The following is a 20,601-nucleotide window of genomic DNA, read 5'->3' on the forward strand; positions in this document are numbered from 1 at the left end:
GTGGTGTAGTGCGGACCAAGTTTCTGCAGCATTGCAGGTGGGCCTGCCAGTAGATCTCGGTCTTGTCATTGTTTAGACATGGGTAGTAAACGGCCATCCATGATTGTATCGTGGAATAATTTTGTTAAGCAAGCGTGTCTCTTCTTTATAGCAGCCTGACAAGGGGAGGAGGATTTGGGTGTCATCGGCATAGTTTGTGTAGGATATGCCAATTTTCATCCAGGATGTCAAAGAGGTTTTGTGAATGTTGTAGAGTGCAGGGAAGACGCAGGAACCTTGGACTCCGCAGGGAATAGTGACGGACGGATGGGTGGGGTGGGGGGCACTGGCAGTGCATGAGACTCTCATGGTTCTGTCTTCCAAGAAGGGAGCTATCCAAGATGTGGCAACGGGGGAGAAATTGGCTGAGGTGGTGACAGATTGGGGTGGTCTACAAGGTCGAACGCAGCCAATGGGTCTAGCTGGAGAAGGATGGCTGGATTGCCCTGAATCGAGTTGGGTTTTAAGGTCTAATAGTGCTGTTTTGGTGCCATGACCGGTACGGAAGCCTGATTACCGCATAGGTAGGATGTGGTTAGAGCTGCATAAACCAGCACCAATCCCATCTCTAATCTGTCTAAGATCTTCAGGAGGAAAGGTACTGTTACGGGGTGGTAGTTATTTGGCGCAGCCGGGTTTAATGACTGTTTAGGTAGTGGGTGGACCCAGGATACCTTGAGGCTCACTGGAACCATGTTGTTAGTACATTTGGTGATGAATGGCACTGGGTGCTCTGAGCAGTGTTTGATAATAACTGCTGGGCAGATGTCACCCTTACAGTTGGAGGGATTATGGTTATTTAGGATGTTGGCTGTTTCGGCCTCAGATAATTGCCTGCATTTGAAGGCAAGTGCCAGGATTACTTTGAAGGAGTGTGGGGGGTGAGGGGGTTGTTTTTTTCTCAGTTTCGTGCAGATCATTCAGAATGTTTGTGCACCACATTTCGTCTTTGTCAATGGGATTAGGGGCTGTGGTTGATGTCAAGTTCTCTAAGGATTTTGAGCAATTCCCTAGAGTTTGAGTTGGCATTCTCAATACTAGTGTTGTATAATTGGGCTTTTGAAGCTGTGATGGCTTGCTTGTATTGCTTGGTGAATTTGTTAAAGGCTGTTTTTAGTGGCTTTGTGGGCTGTTTTTTACAAAGCGTTTCTTACTGCTCAAGGTTGGAAGGTCTGCTGTGAACCTAAGATTGAGGTGGAAATTGGGCTCAGCTTTTATGGGGACGAGATGGGCAACCAGGCTGATGGCATTAGTGAGGGTGATGGTATTATGTCAGCTAGGGCTTGGGGGGGGGGTTGGATATCTCCGGAGGTACTGAGGTGTAAGGGGCTTGAGGGAGGGAATCTTTTGTGATTAGTCTCGAGCTACGGGGCCGAGAAGGTGGGAGTGTAGGTGGCGGGCCGATGGGTTGTTTAAGGGGTGGGAAGGAGAAGCTGATGATGTAGCGGTCCAACCATGGGCATGGGGTGTTGGAGGTCATGGTGACCTGGCTGTTCAGGTCGGCTATCTAATCGAGAGTTCTTACTTTGTCGTGGGTCGGAGAGGAGACGCAAAGTGTGAAGCCAAGGTCTGAAAGTGCATTTGCGGCAGTGGTGGCTGCTGTGTCAATGGGGTCGTGTAGGCCCAGGTTGTAGTGGCTCTGGTGGTGGATTTGATGTTGCTGCTTAGCAGGTGATTGATATCGTCCTCGAAAGTGACTGTATGTCTTGGTTACCGGTAGAGAATGTGTAGGTTGATGGACTCCGTTGAGTATGACATTTTAGTGCAAGTTATTAGTGTATCTCCGTACGCATGGTGGAGAGCCTTGGTGCCTGTAACAGTGTCATGATAATTACGAAACCTATGATGCACAACTGCATGTTGCTGTTTTTGTAATTTATTACTGAAAATGTGAGCCGATGGTACCCAAGAAAGCTGTTCAATGCAGTGTGGGGGAAGCATCTGCGGATTGAATTCACATGGTTTTTATATGCCCTGGAGGAAGATACTTTGCAACCCATTTCATTTATAAGTTGCCTTAAAGTCTGCTGCTTTTGGCTCTCCAGATGTTTGGACTACAAGTCCCTTAAGCCCTGGCCCGCATAATCAATGGTTGAGTATGAGAGTTGCAATCTATAACATTTGGAGAGCCACAGGTTGCAGTCACCTGCCTTCTGGAGATATTTTAATTTTTTGGCTACTTATCGATTACAAATTGCACGCTATTGGAGGGATAATTGTCCGCCTTAGGCAAGCTAATGTTTATTGAAATGAGTGAGATTTTTTCCTTAGAGATACGTATACATTTTGCAGAAGGGCGTTCAATGCTAGGGTGTCTTTCTGCAGTTCTTGCAATCATATATTTGGGTCTTTACTATTTAGATTAACTTTCTTTTATATTAAGCACAGAGGAGTAATTGTTGAAAATTGAAGGACTGATACTCTTATCTATATAGCAAATTTGTGCGACTAAAGAGACCTAAAGCATTTTTGTTCAGATTATCGCTGCTTGCCGTTAGTTCTCAGTAATTAATACTGAAAGCTGCCTCAAAGATTATGTGGGTGAGAGTTCCATCTTTGTAGTAACAAAGGCAGTAAAGGCATAGGAGCCATGGCAAGTAGTGAAACATTTAACTGCCCGGTAATTTATTTAAAAACTCACAGAATCTGTGTTTTCACCCAAGATAAGCAAATGATCAAACCGCCAAATTTGCAGAAACATGTTGAAAAAGGGTTTCTATCGTACTTCCACAATGCATGATTTTTTGAGAATGATCTTATAAATAAATAGCATAGTAATTTGTATACTTGGTGCGCCCAACTACGCTCACATTGAAGAGCCTGGCTCTAGAATAAATGTATTTTGCGGTTTTAAAAAACACCTGCTGGAGACCATTGAGGTGAGTGTGATTTATGCAGAACCTGCAAGTATTGCATGTGAATTTCAGTCCGGGTTATACATTTCAAATAACAAGCCATTTGTCAGGTATAAAATGCCACTTGCCACCTGCCAGGAGTAGATGTTCTCCAGATGCACACTATTTCTTAATTACTAAGATGTAATAATCGTTCTCCAGGGGCTAACGGTGACTGCAAACTTTGTGGCCTATTTCCATATTGTTAACAATTAGGCAGCTGGGACTTTACATCTTTTTATATAATATTTGAACTTGTTTGTCGGCTCTGGTTCATGGAAAGAATTGTAGACAATGTATTTTGGTTTTTTATCTGTTTCATTGAATATTGTCTGAAACCATTGAAATATTTGTTTCCCTCATTTTTACTGCTATGTCACCCTGAAACATTGCCAAAGCCTCCATTTCAAAATTGACGAGCAGGAATTTGCTTGCTCTCCCTTCAGTAATAGAGGACTGTGAGATCCATGGTGTCTGTTAATACCTTTTTAAGCTCTGTTATGGTGTCCCACCAATCTGTGAATTTTCCAGTGCTCTTAAATTTTTCAGATGGATACCATCTCCTCTGCAGCAGCTCAGCAGCTCGTTTTCCGACATCAGATTTAGCCGGACTTCAGATTATGCTCAGTTTTGGACTTGCGGTCATAGAAGTTGAATTATATCCATGTTTTTGTATCTGCTTGGCTTACTGATCACAAATCGTAAGACTGACTTGAAAGCCTGTGACAAGTGTTGTAGGATGATGTCTTTTGCCAACACTGTTAGGCAAAATTTGGAGCAGTACCCTTTGGGTGCACTACGACCTTGACCTCCTGGCAATAGGGACGCAACCTTTGGTGTAAGTCTGAACTACACAGGTTGGTACTGTGGCTGAGCAGTCAGGCTTATTTTAAGAGGGGTCAATGTGAGCAGTAGGGTGGTTACACAGAGATTCTCAGTGACAAGTATCCAAATAAACTCTTACACACAAGGTTTCTTGATTAAACAATTATTCATTTATTAAAGTCAGTTTGAATAAGCCTTCAGAAGGGGCAATATAATAGTAACACACAAATGCACTGCAAAATGTGCACGCAAAATACGCACTCTTAGTTTCTCTAAATCGGCAAGTACCCATTTGGGATGGCACACAGACACATCCTAAACCTTCAGGTGACTTAAATAGCTAGGACACTGTGGACATTAATATATTGCCGATACATTAGAGCAATACTGAGATGAGTGTTAAAGTAAAGAGAATTCAGAATAAAACAAGAGATTGCACAAATATTCTGAAGCAGATAAGTACTCTTAAACCCCCCAATGCAAAGTAAATTAACCCTTTCCTGGAGGGAAGGTAAGACCCAAGCAGAGGAGAGAAGAGTCATTAAGGGAACCAGGCCAGCCAATGTCAATTGGGCAAAAGTCTACGTGAGCTGAAGCACTTCTTAGAAATCTTTGTAGCAAAAGTAGAATCAAAGTAGGGTCACAAGCTGGGAGGCTTGTGAGAGGTAGAAGATGCAAGCAACTCTACAGAAGTAACCAAGACCAGTCTCAACTGAGATCAAGAAGGGCTACAAGACAAGAGGTAAGTTCTTAGACGGTACAGTACCTTTGGTTAGAAGAAATGGTTCCATCTGGCTTCTGTTACTGTGTGGCTCTGTAGATCCTGTTGTACCTGGGCCTCAGTTGTGGGGACAAGATGGAGGACTTCTGGGGACTCCTGCAACACAGCTGGACGGTCAGCGGCAGAAAAGGACCAACTTCTACTCGGCTGCACTTCGCGGTTGCAGTTCCTCGCGTCTCAGCAAATAGCACCACCGGGGTCTCACAAATACCACTCTGGACTTTCCTCGCATCTGGGGTCCAGCATTCTGTGGCTCAGCCTTGTTCAGTCCTGCTTAGTGGGAGTCCAGGGGATCTTCCAGCAGCTTGTGTCCGTCTTAAAAGTGATACACTCTGTTTGGTGTTTCTCTCCCTGACACTTCGGTTCAAGCAGCAGCAGTGGAAGTACAGCCAGCTCCGAGAGGATGTCCAAACGAGTTCACTTTGGAGTTGCTTGGTCCCACCAACTCAAGGGGCAAAGTCGTCTCTGCATGGCTTCTCTAGTCGAGGCGAATTCGGAGCTTTGGCACAGCAGCAGGGCTTCACCGGGCAAAACAAAGGTCCAGGAATGGCAGCAGGCGTCTCTTCCAAGTTCTTCTTTGGATTCCTTCGTCCAGTGGCCACCTCTGCCTTCCAAGCCAAAAAGCCTCGGCTTTTATGCAGGTTTCTCACATTTATTCCAGCCTAGCTGTCAATCTCACAGCAGGGTGGCTGTCCTTGCCGGACAGTCAGCCGGCCAATCACCTTTGGGTGCATTCCTGCAACCAAGGGGATTAAGCACAGGCGTTTCGGGCACCTCTCTCCCTCACTTCCTGCCAGACATACTGGAGCCAGAGGCGGGCTTCACTTGTGAATCCCACCAAAGACAATACAAAAAAAGGGACCAAACCTGGTTTGGCGCGCAGAGTAATTTTCAAGAAGGACCTTTCCAACAAAAAATGGCTAAAAAGGGAAGACTGGTCCATTTTGACAAAATGGGCACCCATGGGTACGTTACTGAAGCTGCGAACTGCGGTAAACGCACCCAATGGTAGTAAAAAGTAAACCACTGCCACAGCCATTAATTGTAGAAAGGGTAACATGAAAATGTTACATGAGAAACTAGGCAATGGTGATAACAAGTAACCCCTCCAGTACGCTATTGTAAGGTTGTGTGTGCTAGGTCTAGAAAGTTACAATTGGAAGTAAAGTCAATTTCACTTTACTGCTCTTGGAAACAGTAGTTTATCCAAGAAAAGGTATTTAAACCTTTGGGAAATCTAAGACTTCCCTGTGCCACTGCGCTTTAAGGTGCTGTGTATCACAATGCAAAGATGATGCCTATGGCTTCTGTCAGACTCAAAAACAAAAACAAAACAGTGTTTGATCGCAGAAAAATACACGAGAGAGTGGGGAAAAATGGCTCGCTCTCTCCAGGTTGAAAATTAAAAAGTTCTAAAGTCCAGAAAAAGTGCTGGGGGTCTCTAAGGTAGAGGAATTGGCTTTAATGTTTATTCCTGAGTGAGTGGGAGGCTCACGTCGATGATAGTCTGTTCGAGACGATGTTACTGCTAGGTACTGTCTGCATTACACAATAGCTACCAGCGGTTCAGGTCAAGTTCCTGTTGGTTTTATGCACTTCTGTAAGGTGAAGCGAGTCTAATGCTACCTCAACAGTAAGCTGTTGCTCAAGTAGGGGCTGCAATGAACCCAGCTGGTGTGATGTTGCAGCAAACCAGCTTGAAGGTTTCCAGCAGCAGTTTGAAGATGCGGAAGAGTGCCAAAGGCAGCAATGCGAGTTGGGTCTGTTCGATGTTGAGCAAGGTCAAAGAAGACTGTGCGAAGCAGCAAAACAGAAGTGCAAGCTTTGAGGGTGATGAAAGTACCACTCCAGAGGTTCTAGGACAAGGTGAGTCCTTGCTCTGCCTTATCAGTCTGGGTAGTTTGACTGGAACCTTCAGGGGTTCAGGGTCAGTAAGGAGCCTGGTTGCAGCACAGCTGGCAGCGTGGCAGACCTTCCTCCACAGCAGTTTACCCCCAATATTCCTTTTGCAAGGGTTAGTAGACAGAGCTCTGCTCTGCTTTGGATGCACCTGTCTTCACCGCTATGGCAGAGGATTTAAAAAGTGCCTGCGCTCCCAACAGAGATCCAGACATGTCTTCTTGGTGTCTGGAAAAGAATCCAGGCCTGCTGAAAGGGGTCCAATTCCTGTTGCATTAACAATTGATTGTTGCCTTTTTGGCTCATTCCCCGAGGGCTTTGTTCGCAGGAAATGGAGGTGATAGGAAGGCCCACAGAAAAGAAAGATTGTGAACTCCTTTCTCAGATCTGCTTTTCCTACTATGGCTACCGTAACACTGACCCCTTCCCAAGCCTCTAACTTAAAAGGCACATTGGTGTGCAGCACCCTGGTGTGAGTGCCCCTTTGAAGCAACGTTCAAACGAGGGAAGCCTGTGGACACCACTTACAGCCCAAAGGGAGGTGTTGCACATTCTCCCTGGAATCAAAGGAAAGCCGCAACCTGGCTATTGTTTCACTGGGAGTAAAGCAAGACTGCAAAGCTAGCCATGAATATACATTGCCCTCACATAGCTAGTCTGATTTTACACGGTTGAACCCTGGTTGATAACAAATTTGGGGTGGCTTTAATAACTATGTCCTCTTATCAGTCACGGTAGCGTAATCGGATATAGCTTATTCTTGGAGTGTAGCCTACCACCAGACAGATATAGCAATAATTGCATTTGGTTCAGCGGTGCAGATTAAAAAATTTAAGTCTCTGTCTGCAGTGACTGTGTAAGGAATGCATAACTTATGAGTAACATTGGTTCTAATGGATACCATGACTCCTGCAGATTCTCTTGCCCAAATTAGTACGCTCTGTTGCAGTCCACCTGTTTCCGGGGCACTGTTACTTGGGGTAGGTGGTGCCACTTATACCCTGGGCATCGTCGCTTCTGTTGAAGTCTAAGAGAACACCTTGTGGTCCGTGTATGCGTGATGCCAGAGATTACCATGGAATTGTGATCTAAAAGTTATCACAGGTCTCCGTTATCTTCAGAAATGACATTGTATCTGTTAGATGCAACGAAACCCGTAGGGTACGTACGTTCCCTTTTCAGTGTCCAGAAAATGCTCCAGTAAATAGCCTGAAATGGGACACATATTTCAGAAAATATGTGTAGCTCTTTGTGGATTTTGCCCGTAGTTCTGTTCTGCATAACCCTCTTATAGGAACTGTTTAAAGATCCTGCTCATAATGAACAAAATGGTCAAATGTGTTGCTTCTATTGCTTTCTGGGTGGGTCATCTTCAGAGCTTCTCTGAAATGCTACTTGGTCCATCTGTGCATACTTTCAATATTCAATACAATTCAGGTCTGAAATCCGATTTGGCAAAGCATTCACCTAATTATTCTTTCTTGAAATAGGCTTTTCTTTGTTGCTGGTGACCCTATAATAGTATCAATTGGCAGGGTAGGTGTCTGCATGACAATTAAAGCCTTGCCTTTCTTTAATTCAGTTACAACTTATGCAGTGTTGTTGGATGGAAATTTAGTAGTTTGCCAATGCTGACCACTGAAGGTGTGTTGGGGGAAGTCATAAGGTGTGTTCCTATACACTTTTTAATGGTTTGTAAATGCTATAGGATTAGAATATGCAACTGATGGGTGGAAGCTGCATAAGGGCTGGAAAGGAAACATTACATGCAAGTGTAATCTGTTTTGTTGCACATCCTTTGATGCCCTCAAAGCAAAAGCAATTCGTAAAAGAAAGCCGCAGTAGAAACCAGTTTCCCCATTGTACCAATAGTACAAGATGACCAAGTAAAATAACAATACCTGCCATTAAACAAACTGATACAAACCAGAGCAAACAACAATAAAACAATACTGAACGGAAAACCACCCCACACCTTGCTTGCCCTGGTCTGGTGCCAAATACTTGGTGAGGTAGTCTTGTTGTCTGTAGGAATTTTGGCTGCTAGCTCATCTCCTCCTGACGTGCAAACATTTGTACATACCGTACATTACTAAGTCTTTTTTTTTATACCCTTCTTAACAAATTTACTTGGACTAATTTGTAACGATTACAACATTGTATTTGAAGTGCTGTGAATTGTACAGTAAGTGATTTGATTTTTTCTCTTCTTTATTCAGCATGTCTCGCCTCTCATAGGACGCTTTGTTCCTTTTGCTGCTGTGGCTGCTGCTAACTGCATCAATATTCCCTTAATGAGACAAAGGTAAGATGCCAGTGTTTAGTATATGAAGGGAAACATTTAGATTTCTTTTAAGTAATTAATTTATTGGACTACTAGCTGGGTTTAGTATGCAAGATTCCAGGACATTGTGTAATGTTGTGTGATTGAGCGGTTACTTATTTGCAGTCCCCAAATACTTTGATTCCAGTAGAAATGTCATGACTCGACATGTGTGTATATATAGCCATCCTTCAGGCCATGTTTTTATGGAATGTTGGGGTCCCTTTTGCTAGAATTGTTTAAATGCATTGTTTACTTGTGAAAATTAGATCTGAATAAATAAATCTTTAAAAAATGGTTTAGATTCACTGGTGTTAATGGCCCTCACCCAAAGATCCATGATGTTGGCGAATGGCCCCATTAAGTTGTAAAGCTTGTCCTGGCCAGCATGTCAGGAGCAATTGATGCCCTTTTTAGTTTCTTTGTAGTGAAGGTGAGGATGTGAGTGTCAATGTCCTGCATCAGACACTCTCTTCTAGAAATGGCCTGTGACATTCTGCTTTGATTGTACTTATTTAACCACTGCCTAATCAACTGCAAGCATGTCCACACTGTGCAAAGGGACCAATTCCATTGAGCGTGAATGGTGAATGACCTTGGTATTAAACATGTCTGTGCAACAGCCCCTATAGGACACAGGAAAGCCAGACCCATAGCTGGTTTTCTGCTGGTACAGCTAAAGATAGGATCATTGGGGCCAATTTCAAAATGGTTGTGCCCTCCTCTCCCTTTCTAACACCTAGAAAAACAAATCTTTGGCACCTGCGGGGTGCACAGATTATATGGAGATATAAAGGGGGAGCTGTTAATAGTTGCAGATTATTATGGAATGGGGCGCTGAAACACTAAATGGCCACTGAAAAGCTATTACGCTCTTTGTCAGCAAGGGGCTAATGTAGTGGAAACTGGAGTAAAAGGGTTCTGCTGTATACTGTAATGCCTGAAAGGGGGGTCATGGCCTGAGGGTGCCAACAAAGGCAGCCTGTCGGGTGCACACTTAATGTACAGAACTAAAGTATTTTGCATTCATTGTAACACTGCTGGAGGATCCTTTTATTGTAGAGGACGAAGCTCCTCCATTCTGGGTAGGCCATCGGGAACCCCTGCGGCAAACCCTGAACCTATTAAATCTTGTCTATCTGGACCTGAACTGTTCAGTGGGGGTGAGGGGGTCATCTACACTTTGTGTAGCAGGATGGGCAGATATCTGGTTTGCATGGGCATTCAAGGATGGCTACTTTATTATAGAGTGTGTGTTTCAGTGGTCCTTCCTTTACTGAAACGTTTAAGATGGAAAACCACATTCTCCAGTCCACGCAGGACAAGGCCGCAGTGTTTTGCTGCGCAGGAGACGCTGGTCGTTTTAGGTCCACGCAGTGTATCCTTTGAAGTACCGAGGATCGGACACTTGGTGACAAAGCCTGCACAGTACAAGGCTGCAGTGTTGTGCGCCGCAGGCCGTCTGATACATTGAACGTTGGGCTATTTCCGGAAAGCGTACCCTTTGAAAACCGAAGATCCGATCCTATGTGGCAAAGCCCGCGCAGGACAAGGCCACGTTGTTGTGTGCCGCAAGTGTTTGGTGATTAAGGGGTAGCGGTGCAGAGTGAGATTACACCGTGCAGTCGTCAACCAGCAGCGACCGAAAGGTAAGAAAGGTGCGGGCAGTGGGAGCAGCCACTAATGCTCCCTATTAACTGCCCAGCCATGCGCATACTTCTATTAACTGCCTGGCTTAATGTGCTCTATCTCTGTACAACCTTCAGCTTTCCACTCTTGTGGTTAGCTGTACTTTGTGCTTTGAGTCCCTGCTGTGTCCTGAGGCTGCTGTACCTCCTCACAGCTAATTGCTGTGTTCTAGGTCTGTTTCCCCTTCTAGGTTCCCACCCCACTGTTCACTGTTGGTTAACTGTTGTGCTCTCTAGGTCTGTTCTCCTTCTGGGTTCCTATTTCACTGTTGGTATCCGTTGGGACTGTTTGCTGTGTCCACTAGGTTCCCTCCAACTCTCTAGGTTCCCATTCCACTGTGGTTACTGTTAGTTCTGTTGTTCACTTGCCTTGCTTCTTTGTATTGTGTTCCCTACTGTTTGATTCCCTGTCGCACCTCCCCACCACCCTCCTTTTTCAGCGTTTCTTGCGCTGGGCCGGGCTGTGCTCCTCTACCTCCCTCTCTCTCTCGCACTTCCTCTCTCCCACACTCTCCCTCCAAATTTCTTCCTCTCACCCTCTATATTGCTCTGGATTTCCCCCATCTTCTCTAATTGATTCTCTAATCGCCTTTCCCTCTCACTAAGTCTGGAAGAAAAAGGTTCACGAGTGATATCCTGGTCTGCAACCCAGGCCTTCCTATCTGTGTTGCCTACATCAGCGCTTACTCCAGACTGACTCACAACATCCTCTTTGTCGTTCCCTATGGACCCCTCATTTGGTCTCTGTTCTCTGACCTGGTGGGAGGTCCTCTTGGCTTCCTTCCCTTCAAAGCCTTCATCAATGCCTATCTAAATGGTACCATCATGGTCCAGGGCTCTCAGCTCATCTCCACCTTCTGGATAGGCATCTCCTGTGTCTTATCCACTTCCTCCCTTCTAACACCTCTCTGGCTGCTATGTAACCTCCTTCCTCCTCCTCCGCCGCCTCTCTGGCACCCCTCCTCCTCTCTCGTCCCTATGCCTGCCACCTCCTTCTACTGCCTCCTCCCCCTCCTCTCTGGCCCCTATGCTACCTCAGTCTGCTGCCCCTGCCCCTGCTTCTGCTGGATGTACCCAATGCCTGTACCCCAGCCTGGAAGTATTTCGGATGTTGCAACCTGCTCCACATTGCTACTCCACTGTTCTGCTGTCGAACATTCCTCTGACATTTGCCACTTCCTCAAAGACTTTGACCTGGATGTCATCTCTCCGAGACATGGTTCACGGCCAGCTGTCACAAGTTTTGACACTCTCCTACCCAAGGGCTAGAAGATCCTCTCTGAGACCATAACCAACTGACTCGGAGGTGGATTGGCCGTGATCTTTCCAAGTGGGTCCATGCTTCTTTAATTCACTCCTCCTTTGAATGCCTGGTCTGCAGGCTCTCTATCTTTCCTGGCCTCTCTTTTGACTATGGCCAGGTCGCCTTCTTCCTCTCAGAATGGGCTGACCTCTCCTCTTCTCTCCTTGCCTCGACCTCTCAGCGTCTCCTCCTCAGACCTCAACATACACCTGGATGCTTCTAATCCCATTTCTGGGCTCTTCGGCAACCTTTGTGACACTATCTCCCTCTCCATTCTACCCTCTGGTCCAACACACTCTGCTGGACACACTGGATGTTGTCATCTCCTCAGACATCCCCTCTCTAACCCTCTCACCACTCCCTTGTTGGACTTGGCACTTTCTGCTCTCCTCACACCTGAAACCTCTTGTCCCCCAGTCAAAGCCTACCTAAGCACTGGCACCTATCTTCTCGGTCATTCAGCCCATGAAGCGAGTGTCATTGGATGCCTTTGCCTCTACTTTCTCTGCTCCTCCTACTCCGGAGCCGACTCACTCTGACCGAGCCCTCTCTAAGCTTCATCTTTCTATCTCCAACACATTAGGCATCCTTGCCCCTGACATGAGAATCCATCTGAAGACTAGTTGCCACCCAGAAACGCAAGAGCAGGGTGGCTGAGAGAAAGTGGAGGGCTTTGGGCACATCCTCTGACAAACTGGTCTGCTCCAAAGGCAATACAGACTTTGTACTCTCCGAAGAAGGTCCATGTTCAAGCATGCGTCTCTGCGGCCTCTACTAACTTGGCCAAACTCTTTAAAATCTGCAAGGAGCTGGCCAATCCTAATGTCTTCACCTCTCCTGGTCCCCGCCCAGGCTCTCTGGACGGCTCTGGCCTCTCATTTTCCCCACTAAAGCTCAGGACATCTTGTCCTTGCTTTGATTTTCATCTCCCTCTACCTCTCTCAGGCCCCCTTCTTTTGACCTTTCCTGTCTCCTCTTACTTTTTCTTACTTCTCTCTGATAACACCGGACAAGGTTTCTAGACCAGTCCGATCTATGAAAGTGTTGTCCAAACAGGTGCTCCACTGCTCTTCTAGAACCATTGAGGACAACATTGCCACCCTCGCTCCAGCCTTGGTCGATTTCTGCAATCACTCTTTCGCCACTGGATCTGCCCCTCTCTCCTCAAGCACTCCCTTGTGCACCCACTCCTAAAAAGGCCTCCTGCCGAACCTACTTGTCCGGGCTAACTATCACCTGATTTCTATCACTCCTTTCCTGGGCATACTCCTGGAAAAACTGGTCATCTCCCAGCTCACTCTCCACACTGAATCTGTTGGTTGTCGCCATGATCATCAGTCTGGCTTCTGAGCAGCCAGAGGCACGGAAACTGCTCTCCTGATGAACCGTGAAGATATGGTCTCTAATCTTGACTCCAGCTCTCCCTCTGTCCTCATCCTCTCCACACAAGTGGGGAAAGAGCGCTTTATAAATAGCGAAATACAATACAATACAGAAGAAAACGAAGAGGAGAGGCTGTGTACATCTCCCCATTGCTTGATCTTGCCTTTGCCCAAACGAACAATCCAGCCCTAACGGAGGCCTTTGGGAGGGTAAAGTTGGAGGAACAAGAGCATAGTCAAGCTGGTCCCTTCTTGATCAAGTAAGAGCTACTCTGTCGAGGGGATATTGGGAAAGATGGTCTTAACAGCACACAACTAGTAATGCCATGTAGTCTTTGGAAGATTGTGCTGGAGCTGGCCCATTCCCAGGCCACCCATCAGGGAATATGGAAAACGCAAAGCCAAGTAATACCCCTTTTATACTATACCGGAGGGTTTGCAGATGTGAAGAACTAAGTTTCTACCTGTGAGATTTCCCCAGGCCCCGTTACAACCCCTTCCCAAGTACCCTTTTCCCACATAGTGATGGACCTAGTGGGCCCATTCAAAACATCTGAGCTGGAAAATCGATTCATACTCTTAATTGATGACTGTGCTATTCGGTATCCCGAAGCATTTACCCTTAGGAACATTGAGTCAACAAATACCCCCAACATCTCTTTCCCCTCCTTTCACAATTCGGATTCACAAAGGAAATCCTCACGAATCACAGTATCACTTTGTCTAAAATTATGCATAACATAAAAGAAATTCTGCACATTAAATCCCTGTATCACCAGAACACAGATGGCCTTATGGAAAGGTTTAACCAATTCTTTAAAAGAATAATCCACAAGCTGGTAGAGGCAGAGGGCTCTCTGCAGTTGGGCAATGCCTCGGTTGTCTCCAGGGTATTCCCCTTTTGAGTGATGATATGGGAGAGAACCAGGAGACATGCAGGATATGCTAAGAGACTTGGAGAAGAGGCCATCCTACCTATTTTGCAGACAGACGAGAAGCTAAAATCTCACATGACTGCTGTTAGGGAAATCGTAAAACATCATTTAGGTAGGGCACAAGCTCATCAAAAGACCCTACATGATAGGCAAGCAATAGCCTGATCTTTCTCTGTTGGGGAATCTGTCTAGGTTATCATTCCCCCCTCTGAGTACAAAATGATCTCAAATGGAACAGTGCCTATAAAATTCTTGAGGGTAAAGGTCCCTTGAATTATGTAGTGGCTTAACCAGATAGACGTCAAAAGACACAAATATATCATGTGAATTGGTTGAAAGAGTGGAAAGTCGATTTGGTATAGGAGCCTACTGTAACCATGGCCACTTCTTACCAACCAAGACCTATAACACCAGATGGTCCCTAACCAGCTACCACTCTCCCAACAAGATCTTCATGACTTACTGAACTAATTCCCAGAGGTCTTCTTTGAACAACTGGGGAGAGTACTGCATATTTTCCATTTTATATAAGGACAACAGCTGGCCAAATAGTACATTTTAAAACCTTACCCAATCCTGGAGGCAAGGAAGAAAATTATAACGGAGCTACACAAAACACTCAAGGCCAACATTGAGTACTCTGAGAGCCAGTGGCCCCATCGTTTTAGTGGCAGTACAGAGTTTCTGAATAGTTTTCAGGAAACTGAACTGCATTTATACGTTTGATAATTCATGCCACAAATCGATGAGCTCTTTGAAAAGTTAGGGTCATCTAAATCTACATATCCACTCTGGATTGAACTAAAGGATGCAGTTACCACAAAATCCACTGATAGGGGGAAACACCTTTAGTTTACATAGTGCTCCTGCCACATTCCAGAGGTTCATGGATATACGATTTTAAGACCAAACTGTTTGGAACATACTTGGGGGTTGGGGGGCATTATTATACATGACCTAGCTCGAACAAATTCACCATCTTTGTGGTAGCAAGAGCCCCCAGGACAGCAGATTTAACAACAAACTCTAAGAAATGCCATCTGGTCCAAGTAGCTGTAAAGTATGAAGGCTTCTTCGTGGGAAATGGACTGAATAAACCTGAGGCGGAATAAGTTAAAGCGGTACAACAAACCCCTGTACCTAAAGCCAAGAGATCTTTGAGCTTTTTCACGATTGACCGGCTATTGCATACATTTTACATACAATTATTACACCTTGACCGCTAATCTTACAAACCAGCTAAAGAACTCTCACGCACAAAAGATTGTCTGGGGAAAGATCATCAAAGCTTTGAGGGTTTGAAACAATCTTATGTCAAAAACCAGTTTTGAAAATGCCTGCTTTCAATCAGGAATTCATCCTGCAGACTGATTCCTCCAAGGTCTGGTTGGGAGCTGTATTATCAGAAGAGCACAATGATCTGGAACACCCGTTTTTATATACTGCTTGGAAATTGTTCCCTAGAGAGCAATAATGTGCCACTGTTGAGGAGGAAGCCCTGGCCATCAAACGGGCAATTGTAAACCTGCCTTATTATTTGACAGGAAGAAGATTCCAGCTCATCACTGATCACTCCCCTCTGACTTGAATGAGTATAAGGAAAGATTCCAATGCCCGAGTCATGAGATGGCTTGTAGATCTTTAACAGTTTTATTTCTCAGTGGAACATCGAAAAAGGCAAGAACAAGGCAATGTGAACTTTATCAGTCGTTTCCAGGTTCCCAATCAAGGGGGGAGCTACTCACCCCTCCTGTTAAGTATGTGACAATTCTGTACTATTTACCTCTTCTTCCTAAAGAGGAGTCACCCCCCCCCTTGAGGACAGGGAGGTGATCCTGCTCAGCAAGACCCTCCCTAGGGGTCTGGGAAAATGGGACCTCACAGGGACAAGAACTCCCATTCCGGTAAGGAACTCCCTGTCCAGAACACGTTATCCGCCTACATGAGAGTGGGAAAGACCATTATCTCTGTAGCGACGAGTGACATTTCTTCTGTCTATTTGGCTTCAGGTGATGCCGGATTCCGCCTGAACGCCACAGTCCAAGAATAACGACACACCCCTTTTATTTGCGATGACGTACACAAAACCATAAGGAACTTTGAATGGAGGAGAGTGAATCCTACGCTGAGGCGAGCCTCTGACGGGACAACTTCCTGGAGGGGTAGATGCTCGCTAGACAGCAGAGCTAGCATTAGCGTTAAGAGCGAACTAATTGCTTGCAAGCCGCCGGAAAGCTGACGTCCTCACTGGCGAAACAGCCAAGATTGAGAAAGGGGAGACTGGAAAGTGACTGTTTCACTTGGTGATGTGACCTCATAGAAGCTGTGGTGGGCCTCAGGCATGTTCACTCCTGCCGAGACCAGACAGCAATGGAAAGACTGGATCTCTGAGCTCTGAACGAGAAATACTTGTGCTGCCAAGCAGCCGAAGGGAAGTGAAAACTCCCAAAGGGGTAACGCCATCAGGGGTGGGAGGGCAAACGGTGATATTCGATGCTGGGAAAGCTACATGGGTTGCAGGAGCCTGATGAACCTGAGCTGGCAGAGACCCTACCTAAATTGAGCTGAAGCAAGAATATCGGAGCGCTTTGTGAAGCCCAAGAACCACCCATTTATAAGTAACAGAACTGGTGAGAGAGCAAGAACCTGGGGGGTGCCAGTCCTAAAGTACAAAACAAGAGCATTGTCAAATACCAAGTCGGAAATGGTGGAATTGTATTAAATTCCTGGGAAGAGGGAACTGTGAGGAATTGAGATTTGACATACACCTGCTGAAAGGTTGTGAACTGTTTCGAGAAACTGATTAACTTTTAAAAACTACTGAAAAGAGATCCAGGTGATTGGGCCAGGCAGAAGTCATAGACTGAAGCTATTGCTCTGGCCTCCTTTTTTAAAAAATGTATTTATTTTTTTCTCACCTAAGTGGTAGTGCCAGTTAGGTAGTAGGATTTGTAGTAAAGACTATTTATTTTATACTTTGACAAGCACCCTTACTTTTAGTTGATTAGGCAGGGAACTTCCTGTTGGGACTGATTTTCTATACTCTGGCCTGGTGGACGACCACCGTATAGTGTGACGGGGACAATTCTGGGGAGCTGTAGCCAAACCAGTGCAGGTAGCAGTGACAGGCGTTCCAGGCTAAGTTCTTCAGAGGTGGTGAGCTTGTAAAGGGTCCACAATGGGAATCACAGATTACACTTCAACAGGATAAAAATAAAAAATACAATTATAATTTATTGGCTAAGCACACTATAGAAAATGACTACTGGCAGGTAGTTATCACACAACACTAGAAAAAAAGGTTGCATATATACAGTCACTTATCAGAGGGCATAATATACATCACAAACTCCTGCAAAGGTGAGGTTATATTGTGCACTTTAGGTCCACAGAGAATGTTCCCTAACTAAAAGAAGTCACAGCCCTAAATTGTTGGGCCTTTTGCCCAATAGTTCAGGTGAAGTTCCACAGATTCTGTAAGGCAGGAATAAATGCAGGTAGGGTCTGTGTGGTCGAGTGAAGAGTTCTAATTGTCAGAGTACAAGTTAAAACCAGCTAACAGAAGTAGCCCCAACTTTCAGAGGTCCTGCAAGAAGCAAGCGATGGCAAAGCCAAGATTGTTAGAATATAGTTTATTATAAACACATAGACTTTTATATTGGGAGTTTAGTGGTAGTTAAGAACCACTGTAACTTACCCCCCATACTCTGATTCTTCCCAAGCTTGGCAGGTGGTTAGAAGAAGGTCCAAAATCACTTTTCCCGCCATCAGTCCTCGATTTGTAGGGGTTGCAGGTTCTAGCTGATCTCCGGTTGGTGTCTTTTGCTGGTGCAAGGACTCTGAAATGAAGAATGCAGCAAAACTTGATGCAGGACCCATCTAAGAACTGGGCTCAGGTCAGGTAAGCTATTTCGAACGGTTGTCACCGCAGCACGGCGACGCAAAGGTATGCAGTTGCTGCGGTCAGACTTTCCCTCCTGTCTCCTTGATGCTAAGGCACTGGAATATCGCAGAGGTGAGTATTGTAGGGCCAGATGGGGATCCCTAAAGTTGCAGGTCGAAACTCTGAACGGTGACGTTGGAAGCCGAAACTCAGAGCTCGTCAGCCACAGGACGGTCCCGGGACACTTCAGAAGGCTCTTCTTTGCAGGGTACCGAGCAGACTTCAGGAATGGATGTTCCCTCCACTCACATGGTCGCAGCTCCTTTGTAGGACTGCTAAAGATCTTCAGCGAGACAGAACTCCTCCAGGACAGCAGCACAAGTTGGTAGCCAGGCTTCCTTCGGACGGGTCTCCGGTTTCTTCGCAGGTATCACAGCTGGATAGAAGTCTTGGCTCCTTCAGGTTTCTCCATGATCTCTGAAGAATAGGTGCAGGGGTCCCCTTCTTATCCTAAAAGCCAGGTAAAAGCAGCTGCCCTCACCAGCCAATGACTGAAGTAGCCCACACACAACCCTTCCAGGGGTCCAATCAGGACCACTGGTGGGAACACTCATGCATATGACTCGGGCATACTGACACCAGTTTGTGCATTGGGACCAGACAGTCTCAACCCACATCCTGCCATCAAACACACAGCCCTCTAGTAGCCCACCAAATGCTTCTGCTTTCCTGGGCACTGGAAGTCCTTATAAGGATTTTCCTGGCCTCACAGGCTAACAAATAAGATGACTAAGGACAAGCAAAAAACCATGTGGCACGGCCATGTTTGGACACTAGCCACAGTTGTACGGCTAAAACGAGAAGTCCCAAAAAATTTGAAAGTCACTGCTGTCACCCGCCTATCCTTTTAGAATCCTGAGTTAGTCTAGGGCAAAACAAAAGTGTACCCCATTGTACAGCAGTGTAAGCTTCATTGTACAATGATAAAAATCTTAACACAAGTGATACAAAAGTAACCAGACGTAGCGACACTTTGACACCACTAAGTGAAAGTTTCCCAGTACTCACAGCCTGAAAAACATGTCAGATTCCCCATCACATATGAGCAAAAGCCAGTGCAGTGAAGCTTAAGGCTTCACTGTTCTGCAAAAAGAGCAGGTCTGCATCAAAATAAAAGCAAAAGGATTGGTGGAGGGAGACGGAGGGGGGGTCCATAAAGATGGAGAGAAAGGGCAGTAAAGAATTCTTTCCTAACAGTTCCCTTGTAGAAGTAGGCCAAAATGGGCTTTTATTTTGATTTTAAATAAACCTCCAATTAACATGGCACTTAGTCCGAGTCCTTCTTTGGATTCGCCACAGGAGACCTTCAATAGTATAGCAGATAGTGGGTGAGGGTAGTTTATGTAAAATACATAGTCCTAATCTTCCCTGCTGCAATTTCTCGCCTATTGCGGCTCTTCCCATTTTTGTGCTGCATCATTGAAAAGGAGAGGCCATGCTTGTAAACAGCTGTGCTGTTTGATGCACCTAAACTGCCAGGTCCTGCGCTAGAGTCAGCATACCCCTGTTTCAATAAACCAGGGAAGATGGCCAAAAAGCATGTTTTGAGATGGACATGCTTCTGTCCCTATGTCACATCAGTCATTTTTCTGTTTGAAGGTTAACGATATGCTGGAAAAATGTGTACCCAAAACGAATTTTAGCTTCTACACTCCTCTTACATGGCTTCCTATGTACACTTTAACACTTATTTCTGTCTTTGGTGTATCCCTAGGTTTTCTGATTACTTGGATACCAGGAAAGCTAATATTCTTTAACTGTGAATACATGGAACCTTTTAAAGTGTTCTAATGTTTAAAAGCTCAAAACTTGAAGATAACCCAAAAAGTTCAAACATGTCCTCTGTGAGAATATTTGCCTTTTAAAGAAAGATTCATGTTTTCCTTCTACTTTATTTTTGTTCAACTTTTATTTCATCTATTGTGAGGCTTACATTATTTTTCAGCTGGTAAACAATTGCGTGTCCATCTGAGGTGCGGTTTGTTCATTTTGTGACCATGGCTAATTGGATAATTTCAAACTGATTCAAATTGATCCTGGTTATCCCTTTTTCTCTCCCAGGGAATTAAAATGTGGTATTCCTGTCACAGATGAGAATGAGAACAGATTAGGGGAGTCACCGAAAGCTGCTCAACAGGCTATCACACAAGTGGTCATCTCAAGGATTCTCATGGCAGCTCCTGGAATGGGTAGGTATAGATTGAGGCTCGATAAATATAACCGGCTCTCATTGTGGAGCCTAGAATAAGACTGTCAGAGTTCTGATGTGTGGTGGTCTGCAGGAATGAAAAGACACACATTGCGTCAACTTTGAATGGGTTTTTGCTTAACATGCCATGGCTACAATGCAAGATAAAACCCAAAATTTCATAAGTGTCCCCCTCCTCCCTCCAGAAAATAGATGCATAAAAAAGATGTGTTGCATTTAGCCTTTCAAGAGTTCCTACAACATGTTAACAAGAAATTAAATGCATGTGCATAATATTCCTAAATGTATTGTGGGTATGTTAACAAGAAGTTGCATTAATTTTGCATAATATTCCTGCATATATCGGGATATGCCATAGATACATTACGGAGTAGCAGGCC

The 20,601-nt window shown here is 45.2% G+C and overlaps 1 protein-coding gene across 1 annotated transcript in view; it reads left to right on the plus strand.

Moving 5' to 3' along the window:
• The window catches only part of SFXN1 (sideroflexin 1), a 240,733-nt gene that overhangs the window by 160,900 nt on the left and 59,232 nt on the right, over positions 1-20,601 (plus strand). Inside the window, exons 6-7 of the mRNA XM_069652426.1 lie at positions 8,658-8,743; positions 20,074-20,201. Of these exons, the coding sequence (XP_069508527.1) occupies positions 8,658-8,743; positions 20,074-20,201 (214 nt within the window). The remainder of the gene's footprint in view (positions 1-8,657; positions 8,744-20,073; positions 20,202-20,601) is intronic.

Source organism: Ambystoma mexicanum, chromosome 3p (genome assembly GCF_040938575.1).
Source record: "Ambystoma mexicanum isolate Mex_15411 chromosome 3p, UKY_AmexF1_1, whole genome shotgun sequence".
Taxonomy (NCBI): Eukaryota; Metazoa; Chordata; class Amphibia; order Caudata; family Ambystomatidae; genus Ambystoma; species Ambystoma mexicanum.